The sequence below is a fragment of the Oncorhynchus tshawytscha genome, linkage group LG16 (assembly GCF_018296145.1).
Source record: "Oncorhynchus tshawytscha isolate Ot180627B linkage group LG16, Otsh_v2.0, whole genome shotgun sequence".
NCBI lineage: Eukaryota > Metazoa > Chordata > Actinopteri > Salmoniformes > Salmonidae > Oncorhynchus > Oncorhynchus tshawytscha.
In genome coordinates, this window is record NC_056444.1 from 55,857,139 (window position 1) to 55,868,676 (window position 11,538).

General features: G+C 41.0%; 1 protein-coding gene across 2 annotated transcripts; it reads left to right on the forward strand.

Moving 5' to 3' along the window:
- The first annotated feature begins 2,366 nt into the window (after positions 1-2,366).
- On the forward strand, positions 2,367-11,538 carry LOC112215958 (tumor necrosis factor receptor superfamily member 1A). Of its 2 annotated transcripts, none has more exons than XM_024375487.2 (9): positions 2,367-2,656; positions 3,302-3,395; positions 4,335-4,451; positions 4,756-4,870; positions 6,127-6,230; positions 6,769-6,930; positions 7,222-7,247; positions 7,700-7,808; positions 10,404-11,538. In XM_024375487.2, the coding sequence occupies exons 1-9, from the start codon at positions 2,639-2,641 to the stop codon at positions 10,697-10,699; spliced, it is 1,041 nt and encodes a 346-aa protein (XP_024231255.1). In that variant the 5' UTR covers positions 2,367-2,638; the 3' UTR covers positions 10,700-11,538. The 2 variants fall into 2 exon arrangements, with proteins under 2 accessions (XP_024231255.1, XP_024231256.1); XM_024375488.2 differs by having other exon boundaries at positions 7,747-7,808.

Genomic DNA, 11,538 nt, shown 5'->3' on the forward strand with positions numbered 1-11,538 from the left:
TTTCCATATTTCCAAAGCCTACAAACCTGACTCAGTTACACCAGCTCTGTCAGGAGGAATGGGCCAAAATTCAACCAAGTTATTGTGGGAAGCTTGTGGAAGACTACCTGAAATGTTTAACCCAAGTTAAGCAATTGAAGGCAATGCTACCGAATACTAATTGAGTGTATGTAAACTTCGACCCACTAGGAATTTGATGACGGAAACAAAAGCTGAAAAAAGCATTCGTTCTACTATTATTCTGACATTTAACATTCTTAAAATAAAGTGGTGATTATAACACTAACTGACCTAAAACAGGGAAGTTTTACTTAGATTAAATGTCAGGAATTGTGAAAAACTGAGTTTAAATGTATTTGGCTAAGGTGTATGTAAACTTCCAACTTCAACTGTATATGCAAAACACCTTCCTAATAATGAGTTACACCCCCCTCTCCCATTTTGCCCTCAGAACAGCCTCAATTCGCCAGGGCATGGACTCTACAAGGTATCAAAAACGCTCAACAGGGATTCTGACTAATGTTGACTCCAATGCTTCCCACAGTTGTGTCAAGTTGGCTGGATGTCCTTTGGATAGTGGGCCATTCTTGACACACACGGGAAACTGTTGAGCGTTGAAAAACCCAGCAGCTTTGCAGTTATTTGAAAAAACGTGCCCGCCTATGGAAATCAAAGGCCCGATCAACGGATTCTTTCTCATGCCAGCCCTGTTATGGGTATGCTTGTAATTGTTAAGGACTGGGGAGTTTTTCAAGGTTAAAAAAATTAACGGAATAGAGCTAAACTCAGGCAAAATCCTAGTGGAAAACCTGGTTCAGTCTGCTTTCCTCCAGAAACTGGGAGATCAATTCACCTTTCAACAGGACAATAACCTAAAACACAAGGCCAAATCAATCAATCAAATGTATTTATAAATCCCTTTTTACATTAGCCAATGTCACAAAGTGCTATACAGAAACCCCGCCTAAAACTCCAAACAGCAAGCAATGCAGATGTAGAAGCACGGTGGCTAGGAAAAACTCCCCTTAGAAAGGCAGAAGCCTAGGAAGGAACCTAGTGAGCAACCAGGCTCTGAGGGGTGGCCAGTCCTCTTCTGGCTGTGCCGGGTGGAGATTATAACAGTACATGGCCAAGATGTTCAAACGTTCATAGATAACCAGCAGGGTCAAATAATAATAATCACAGTGGTTGTAGAGGATGCAACAGGTCAGCACCTCAAGAGTAAATGTCAGTTGGCTTTTCATAGCCGAGCATTCATAGTTTGAGACAGCAGTTGCAGTAGAGAGAGAGTCGAAAACGGCAGTTCCGGGACAAGGTAGCACGTCCGGTGTACAGGTCAGGGTTCCATAGCCACAGGCAGAACAGTTGAAACTGGAGCAGCAGCACGACCAGGTGGACTGGGGACAGCAAGGAGTCATCAGGCCAGGTAGTCCTGAGGCATGGCCCTAGGGAGAGAGAGAGAATTAGAGGGAGCATACTTAAATTCACATAGGACACCGGATAAGACAGAAGAATTATACCAGATATAACAGACTGACCCTAGACCCCCGACACATAAACTATTGCAGAATAGATACTGGAGGCTGAGACAGGAGGGGTCGGGAGACACTGTGGCCCCGTTAGATACCCCTGGACAGGGCCAACCAGGCAGGATATAACCCCACCCACTTTGCCAAAGCACAGCCCCACACCACTCAAGGGATATCTTGAAACCACCAGCTTACTGCCCTGAGACAAGGCTGAGAATTGCCCACGAAGACCTCCTTCACGGCATGAAAATTGATAATCAAGAAGACCGTGAATGTTCCTGTGTGGCCGAGTTACAGTTTTGAATTAAATCTACTTGAAAAATCTATGTCAAGACCTGAAAATTGTTGTCTTGCAATGATCAACAACCAATTTGACAGAGCTTGAAGAATTTTGAAAATAAAAATGGGAAAATGCTGCACAGTCCAGGTGTGGAAAGCTCTTAGAGACTTACCCAGAAAGACTCACAGCTGTAATCGGTGCCAAAGGTGATTCTTACATGTATTGACTCAGGGGGTTGAATACTTATCTTATCAAGATATGAGTGTTTTATTTGTCATATTTCTTTTTACAAATGTTTGAATTTTTCTTCCACTTTGACATTAAAGTATTTTGTGTAGGTTGTTGACAAAAAAATCAATTTGAATCCCACTTTGTAACACAACAACATGTGGAAAAAGTCAAGGGGTGTGAATATTTTTTGAAGGCAATGTACAGTAAATTGCAGCTTTACAGACTTAAATAGAACTGCTTGCTTACGTATGATTGTACCAGCAATGGAAACCAGTATTTTATCTGACTGAGTTTCCTGTTGCCTTATCAGTTCTCTGAAGTCTTGAAAGAGCTGACACTATAGACTTCCTTTGACCTACTTGTAACTCATCACAGCGTCTTAAGAGCCATTTTAGCTTTTTTGTTCAAATTTCTACTAGGAAATTGGCATATGGCTAGCTAGAATGCTGCAAACATTTTGTATTTTGTATTTTTTGGCTATAGTCTTTTTAATATTGATCTTAAGTTTTGTTTTATGATTGATTTGAGTACATCCATTTATTTCAGATGAGAGAAGCAAACAACTGGCTACATTTTATCATTTTAAATTATTTTCAAAATGTGGTTCTATGTGTTGGTAAGTATTTACGCAATTATTATCTAAATCTAATTTCTGTATATTCTCATTTCTGTATGTTCATTAAAATTCCTCTACTTTGATTGGAAATTCACATTCTGCTTTACATTAATTTGGATACATTTTTTTGTTTTGTTATTGGCCTGTCATAATGCTTATGTAACTGCATCATAACGGAAATGTAAAGTGATATCATGGCAGTTTATTTATATAATGACAGACAATTATTTCATGTTACTGTCAATGGATTAGGTTTAGGGTTATTTATGACGATGCTCGAAATGTTTACTATTTAATATTTGGTGATAATAGTTGTCATAGGTGTTAGCAAGGTTGTGAAGTGGAAGGCAATATTTCTAAATGTGTTGACTGGCCAAATCTTATTAAGTATTCCTAATTATCACATATCGTTTGCTCATATGTAGACACTGGTATTGTGCTTTAGATAATGAATATGAGGTTAAAACCCTGCACAATGCCCCTTTAATTGTGGGCCATTAGTGAGGTAATTTCCAAATGCACATAAATGTATTTTGGAAGTGTATATCAGTATGTTGGCATTGTAAGCTGTAGCAGTTTATGCACTCCTCAAGGACAAATGGCATATCACTAATGACAAACCTCTGTCTCTCCTTTGTCTGCCAGGTGTTGACACTAGCCTGTTTTGACTCTGTGCGGAGTTGCACTGAGGAGATGCTAAAAAATAACCCGGAAAGTACCTGCAATGAATGTCCAGCAGGTAAACATCACTGAGTAACACAATTAGAATCTGAGCTTGAACAGAAGTGGAACTAGTTAGTCCCGAACTACACTACAGTATAGTGTATACCAGCCACACTCAATAGGCTGACAGCGGTTCGGATTCGGACCCAGAATGGTGTCAAAACGGACCGCGTGTCCCAACTTTTTTATTTATTTTTGAAATTAAGTCGGGCTTTCAACTTTCTGCTATTGAGAGTTGTAGTAGTAGGTACAATTTTGAAATTTGGTAGTGCATGGGCAGTTTTCCTCTTGTTATGTCATTTACTGACAGAGCTATTTGCATCATATGAACACACACAAGACATGGCAAAATGTGTAGAATTGCCGGAAACTTAAAAGATGGAATCCGCAGTAGTGTGAAGAAGCTGAGGAGCAGCATGATTTTAAAAAAGTAGTACATATTGTGCTCTTCTATCGCTCGTGCAATGATGTCCGAGGTGTTCGTTGTTTGCAGTAATTTCTTTGGTGTTGTAGTATTGCAAACAGACATGGCTGTTTCACCATTAAGAACTCCAGCTTTAAAATGGCAAAATGTTCTCTCCACCCCATGGCAAAATGTGTAGAATTGCAAGAAATGTACTTTAAAACTGCAAAATTGTATCACCGCCAACAAGAGTGGGGTAAACAGTTTGAACAATTTGGGGATGCATGGTTTGTGAGGTGGGGGTTTGTTACTACGCTGATAAATTACAATATCCATCCGGACTTTTGTCACCTAGGACATTTGTGTGACCGAACCTTCTCCGATAGTATTTGAGTACCCCTGGTGTATACAGTATTGTCGCAGCTTTGTTCACAATCTTGATGTAAGACCGTAGTTAAATTGAGAAACATTACAGTGCATATAATACAATGTTTGTGCATCACTTGGCGAAAGATACATATACATTGCACTTTATTTCAACATGTCTTTCAGGCTTTCACATTGAAAAAGGAAACTCCAAATGCATAAAATGTATTGCGGGCAAAGAATTCACTGCAATACAAAATTATGATGTAGCTTGTAAACGCTGTAAAGCATGTGATGAAAGAGGTAAGCATTCTTCACTCCTATTTACGTGACCATCTACTGTATGGACTGCAGTCTAATAATGCACTGAGTGCTGCAGTTATTTTTCAGACGTGTTCATGTTTGTGTGAAGAACATCTGTGTGCTTATTTATGGTGTGTGACTTGGTGAGCGTATTCTGTCAGCAGAACCACACACGCAGTGTGCAAAGAGAACAATTTTAATATTTTACACTGCTAGAACTGTTTCTATCAACTGTGTGTGTGTGTGTGTTTATGTGATAGGAGTGAGACTGAAACAGTGTCTTTGCTTTGTCTTTGTGTCTTAGCCTCTCAAATGGTGGTGAAGAGTTGTGAGCCCAAGAATGACACTGAATGTGGCTGCATGAAGTGTTACTACCCAAAGAAATCCAGAAATGGGTTGCAATGCTTCAAATGTCAAACGTACGACCACCAGATTCCAGCTTCTACAATATTTATACATTTAGTAAGCTGAGCATACGCACCACCCTTTCTGTTTAGCTCTGACAATACAATATTCTGTAGTGCCAAGGAGTAGTGCTCACACATGTCTTTAGTCTCACAAACCCATCACATTTCGACAGAGGCAATGACCATGGAACATCCTAGAACATTTTTTAAATCAAATTTGTATTCTTGCCAAAGTACCTCAGACACATCCACAGTGTTTCACATTGAGACCTTTGTGCATCCCAAATTGCATCTTGGTCCCTATATAGTGCACTACTTTTGATATGGGCCCTGATCAAAAGGGCTCCCGAGTGGCACAGTGGTCTAAGACACTGCACCTCAGTGCAAGAGGCGTCACTGCAGTACCTGGTTTGAATCCAGGCTGCATCACATCCGACCGTGATTGGGAGTCCCATAGGGCGGCGCACAATTGGCCCAGCATCGTCCGGGTTTGGCCGGGGTAGGCCGTCATTGTAAATAAGAATTTGTTCTTAACTGACTTGCCTAGTTAAATAAAGGTTACATTTTAAAAAATTACAAAAGTAGTGCAATATATAGAGAACATCTTCAGTATAACCTCTCAAAACCCACAGTTTTTGTCGATGTGGATTTCATTTCCCTGAAATGACTCAGCCATGGGTTTTAATCCAGTGTACTAGAGAATTAACATGCTCTGTTGCTGACGTCAACTAAGGGAGCACAGTTATTTGTTGGATGCTGCTGAAAGATCAATCAGATCCTGTAATGACATGCATTGAGGTCAGTGGGTTGAGGACTTCCTCTCAAAGTGGTGCTTTATCAGATTTATACGGTCTGAAGTTCCTGAACATCCCTTCTATGTTTCTGAGGTACTCTTGTGTTTCTGGTAATCCATGTTCTAAAGGCACGCCCACTTGTCACAGATACAATATTTATTTTCATTCCTCTGATTTAAGTAAAAAATCGTTGTGACACTAAGATTGAGGAAGTTTAAACTTCTAGGCTGGATTGGGAACAATGCAAAAGCACAACATACAAAAAACATCTGTATCTAAACCTTCCTTTTGTTGAAAGTTTTCTAAACATGGGCTCCATCTGACTTTCCCTTGTCCAGTCTTGAAATGTATACATTAGTGTTGTTGGTATCGTATAAAACAATTGTTTTGAATGTCAAGGTGACAGCGTTTTCTGGGAAATCCCCTCTGGTTTTAATGTGAGTGACCTTGAGTTTTTCTGTCTTCATGTTTCAGTAAAGACTGTTCCAAATATACAGAATGTTGCTCCTCCTGCACCATTACTACAACTCAGAGACTCCCAACCTTGACACCCAACCCCAGCATCACTCCAGTCCATTGTGAGTTCCACCAATAACTTGGCTTCCACAGATCCTTCTTTCAGTCACCTCATGAAGCCTTTGTAGTCCTGTCACAGCGCCTGTCATTAATGGTCAGACAACCTTACCTTTTAACAATTCTAAAATTGTTTGTTGAAATCCTGGATGCTGATTGGACGAGCAGCGTTCCAAGCCGTCCTGTATTCCCCGACACAGGCACACGTATATGCCTGCTAACAGTTCCATCTGAATTATCCCTGCACCTCCGTAAGAGTATCATCATGTTCATGTTGCTGTCCAAATCATCTGGCACTATTGCCGCTGAATTGATAGCATGAATCTATCGACAGCGTTAGTGCATCATACTGACAAATTCTATGATGTACATTTTTTTTACAGTAACTTACATTTCTCCTCCATGCAACAAATGGTGCTCTAGTTTAATCGTGTTGCTCTCTCCCCTTCATTCTTCTGAACCTTAAATGTAGTCACATAGTTCAGTTGTTTTTGTGGTATGAAAAACACCACTGGAGGTTATATTTATTCATATCCTCAACAGATCCCCTTCTGACCATCGGGTATGTCTTTGTGGTTGTCCTGGTGACCATTCTGTTATTTGCCGGTCTCCTTGTCCTGACTAAGGGTGGATGGATGGGACATGGCTGTTGTGAGACCCCTGAAAAGGACCTCCAGTTGCCTACAAGGGACACATCAGCCAATGGTAATGATAAACTATCCAGTAACCCATTTGACAGTGTGGGCTCTGGCTTATCAATGGCCTACTGAGATTGAACCCCTTAGAGCAATTCATATATAATAGAAAGTTATTTTATTTTTTGAAGTGTTGAATGCAATACTTGGTTTACATGAAAATATGGGTCAACTGTTATTAGCAGTAATTATAATTATTCATATTAAATCTTAAAGAGATCTGATGTGAATACACTTTACAAGTTATTCACTGCAACAGTTGGTGGGGGAAACGCTGATAGTCTGTCTTTAACTCCAACAGGTCAGCCAAATGGCCCAACATCACTGGTAAGTATCAGTTTCTTGTGTTATTTGGATCATGATCAGTGATAGTGTGGGAAAGGAAGCAAGTGAGAAACGATAAAGAACATGAGAAAAATACATGTTTATTTATCTGTAGACCAATCCTGACTAGCACGTGCATTACGCGCACTATTAGCACGTGCACTACATTACGGGGGGGGGAGTCAGAAAAATTGATGGACTCACTACTGTAAGTTACTCTGGATACAATGTTTACATCAATAGGTCTTTTTTTTCTTCCAATAATTTGTCTTTATCCTCTTTAATTACAAAGTCAGTGATTTTAAAGCTGTAAGTACTTATCTAGTTTAGAAAATGACTTGTATCTATTTTGATATGTTACCATATACATATACTGTATGTGCGTATGGAAGCTTTTCTGCACTGCTTAGCCAGACAGATGCTAACGACTTGTCTGTCTGCCTGTCCCTTCCAAGACACTGAATATTACTCAAGGTATTCCCATGACTACATTCTCTCACAGTGCTGCCAAGACGGAGTATCACACCCTTGTCACACCCCTGTTGCCAGCCAGAGAGCCCAGAAGTAAGTCTTTATTGTAGTTTGTTGCTTTCAGCTTCTCTAGCAAGCTACAGTAGTACTACTTAAGGTTGTTTTCAGAAGCTTGGATGTATAATAAATGTATATGACATATTGTAATAACGTTAATGTTTCAAAAAATCTGAAGCAAAAGTCCCTGTACTCTTAAGATAAAATAGGACTGGCATCCCACCAAGCACATTTCTGAGTAGTGTGTACAGCATAGTACTTACTACCTGTCCTGTTCCTGTTCCTGTTCCTGGTGTGGGCAGCATCTCTGTTGTGGTTTGTTGTGTTTCTCAGAATCAAAACAACCGCCTTTCCTTTAACACCTCAGTGTGTCAGCGTAAAAGTTATCTCTGGTCAGCCACGTGGTGGTGGCATGCATGTGTAGGTGGAAACTGGGAAACTTTGATGATATGAATCAGAAATAAGCCGAGCCTCAGAGAAAATGGCAAATCAGATACCAAGAAGTAGCCAGATGCTTGACCTTTAACATTTGAGCGTGTTGCCTTATCCATCTTACAAATTACACTCTGATTCCAACATCCAATCCACTGAAAATATGCACCTGATAAGCGTGACATTAGTTAGCGTAGTTTTAGCACTGTGAGAGTAAGGGTTTGTCCCCAGTCTTTCCACCCGGTTCTAACCTCAAATGTTAGGTTTACTTGTTGATATTTCAGTCAAAACCCCATGTTTACGTCTCTTTATGATGAAACAGTATGCCCACGTTTAGTTTACGTGAAGATTGCTCATGGTTGTCAACATCAGAATTCCCCTGTGGTGTCGTTGTAAGGTTATGGAGCATTTGTGTAGCTCAGGGTACGTGTCATTCCCATCCAGACTGAGACTTCCTTCACAAAAACAAATGAATTGAACTGGGATTTTGCATAGTGTGCAAATACCTTTATTTCTAGCAAGCATTTTGTTATTTAAACTATTAGCATCACACTTACCAGGTCTCATAATTTACACAGACTAGACAGAGATATGTTCATGTTGTTAGAAAAAACAAACATTTATCACTCCTAAAAACACATCCTCACAGTGTTTTCTCTCATCCCAAAAAATGATCTGATACCAGTTTTGGTGGAATCTCGCCCACACTCTCTAATACTTATAGTGCCTATAGAAAGTGTACACCTCCCTTGGATTTCTTCACATTTTATTATGTTACAAAGTGGGATTCAAATGGATGTGTCATTTTTTTTGTCCACGATCTACTCAATAGTAGTTGAATCTGTGCTTGAAATGCAATACTTGACTGAGGGACCTTACAGATGTTGTATGTATAGGGGACAGAGGAAAGAGTAGTCATTCAATCATTTCAACCCCTATTATTTCACTCGGAGTCCATATAACGTATTGTGATTTGTTAAGGCTAATGTTACTTCTGAACTAATTTAGGCTTGCCTAAAGCCTCTTAAATGTAATGGCAAAAATGTAGCTTTCCATCTAAATAGACATACCCAAAAGTAACTGATTTTAATAAGCAGTTATGTCAAAAGGACATGCGTGAACTTGGTATCATTAGAAAGAAAACACCTGGGAGATAAGGAAATGGTCAGAACATAGATAGGAATGGCACAGTTCAGATCACACAAGATTAAGCACTCACAAAGTAACTGTTTTTTGCTTACCTTGTAAGTTGTTTGATGTTTAGTGAAAACAACTCTCTGGGCTGTGAAGCGACAATGGTAGGTCACAGGCTGACAAATAACATATCCCTATCGTCTGTGAGTCTTCTCTTTCAACACATATCAACGTTGTTCAAGATTTGTATAGTTTTGGCTTCTTGAGTCGCAGCCATCTTGAAATGGGCTCGTGGGTATGACATATGACCTGCCCTTTTATGGCGATATGCTCATATATGGTACTAAATCGCACCAAAGATTGTATGGTATGGGCCTCCCAAGTGGTGCAGTGGTCTAAGGCACTGCATCGCAGTGCTAGCTGTGCCACTAGAGATCCTGGTTCGGTCCAGGCTCTGTCGCAGCCGGCCACGACCGGGAGACCCATGGGGCGGCGCACAATTGGCCCAGCGTCGTCCGGGCTAGGGGAGGGTTTGGCTGAAAGGGATGTTCTTGTCCCATCGCGCACTAGCGACTCCTGTGGCGGGCTGGGCGCAGTGCACACTAACACGGTCACCAGGTGTACGGTGTTTTCTCCAACACATTGGTGTTGGTGCATTGTGTCAAGAAGCAGTGCGGCTTGGCTGGGTTGTGTTTTGGAAGATCCCCAGCTGTATTCATGGATAGGGGTTACCGTTCTCATTTTAGACGACATTGAATAAAACGTTTTTGAAGACCCTATATTTAAGGGGGTGAATACTTATGCAACGACTATATTTTAGTTATTTATTTTTCATTAATTAGTAAAAATGTGTAGAATTGTATTTTTCAAGAATCTCTCTCACCTATAACAGTACCTTTCAGATTGCCTCGCTCTCCTTTTTTTCTGTTCCTCAGTCGAACAATATGGTTTCCTCATACCATAATGTCCTGATACCAGTTTTGATTGAATATTCACCACATCACCTTGCTCACCTGAACACTTCAATAATTTATTTCTTCCCCACCTTTCCCCTCTCTTCATTAGTCCCTCGACAGGAGACCCAGGAGGAGCGCTGGCCCGCCAAGGTGTTGTACGCCATCATCAAGGAGGTGCCTCTGCGGCGCTGGAAGGAGTTCCTGCGCCTGCTCTCTGTGCCCGACCGACATCTGGAGCGTGTGGATCTGGAGCCGGGCCTAGGCTCCATGGAACGGCAATACCAGATGCTGCGGCTGTGGAGCCAGGGCCCGGCTGCAGGCCTGGAGGATGTCTACTCTGCTCTGCTCTACATGGACCTGGCCAGCTGTGCCCACCAGCTGCAGGACAGCCTGGAGCAGCTGTAAGCGCTCCAGTCGATAGCCCCAACCAATGACATCCCTGCAGAGAACCACAGAGTCTGTAGGCTTACTTAGCCCGTGTCACATCACCCTCCACATAGGATTGTGGAGGCTGCTGGGACATCACTTATGACTTTACCACAGAATAAGATCATACCCAAATGTGAATATGACATCATGACAGCATCATTAGACCATGAAGGCTGTTCTTTTCTTCTTCTTTTTAAATAGATTTGAGTCTTTTTATATTTTATTTACAGTAATTCACAAATGAGAATGAGAGACTGATGGAGAGAGAGAATTAGACATAGATCAAACCCCCACCACCAAGGACCTGTGACATCAGGAGTCGGCAGTTCTACCACTACTCTAGTCACGGTGCTAGAAGCGTCCCTCACCCACCGAACTGTAAATATGATGTCACCACCTGGACTATAGTCTTCCTGTTCAAGTCCCACTTCAGAGACTGGTTACCTGCAGGGTTTGGCAGAATACTTTCTAAATGTAATCTGTTACAGTTACTAGTAACCTGTCCAAAGTTGTAATAATTAACGTAACTTTTAGATTACCCAAACTCAGTAATGTTATCTGATTGCTTTCCGTTACATTTGGATTACTTTCCCCTTAAGAGGCATTAGAAGAAGACAAAAAGGATCCATCAAATGCATTTGGTGTGTCATCATAGTGGTCTCGGACTTGTGGTCAGACTTACTCAGGTTGAACAAAATAAATCCCGACCCTTACACATTCATTACTATGGGACAGTTGGAGATATTGAAACAATGTTGCAAATGTCAGCGAGACAGACAGTAAGGTTTATACAAATCTCCTCTGTTGAAAACTAA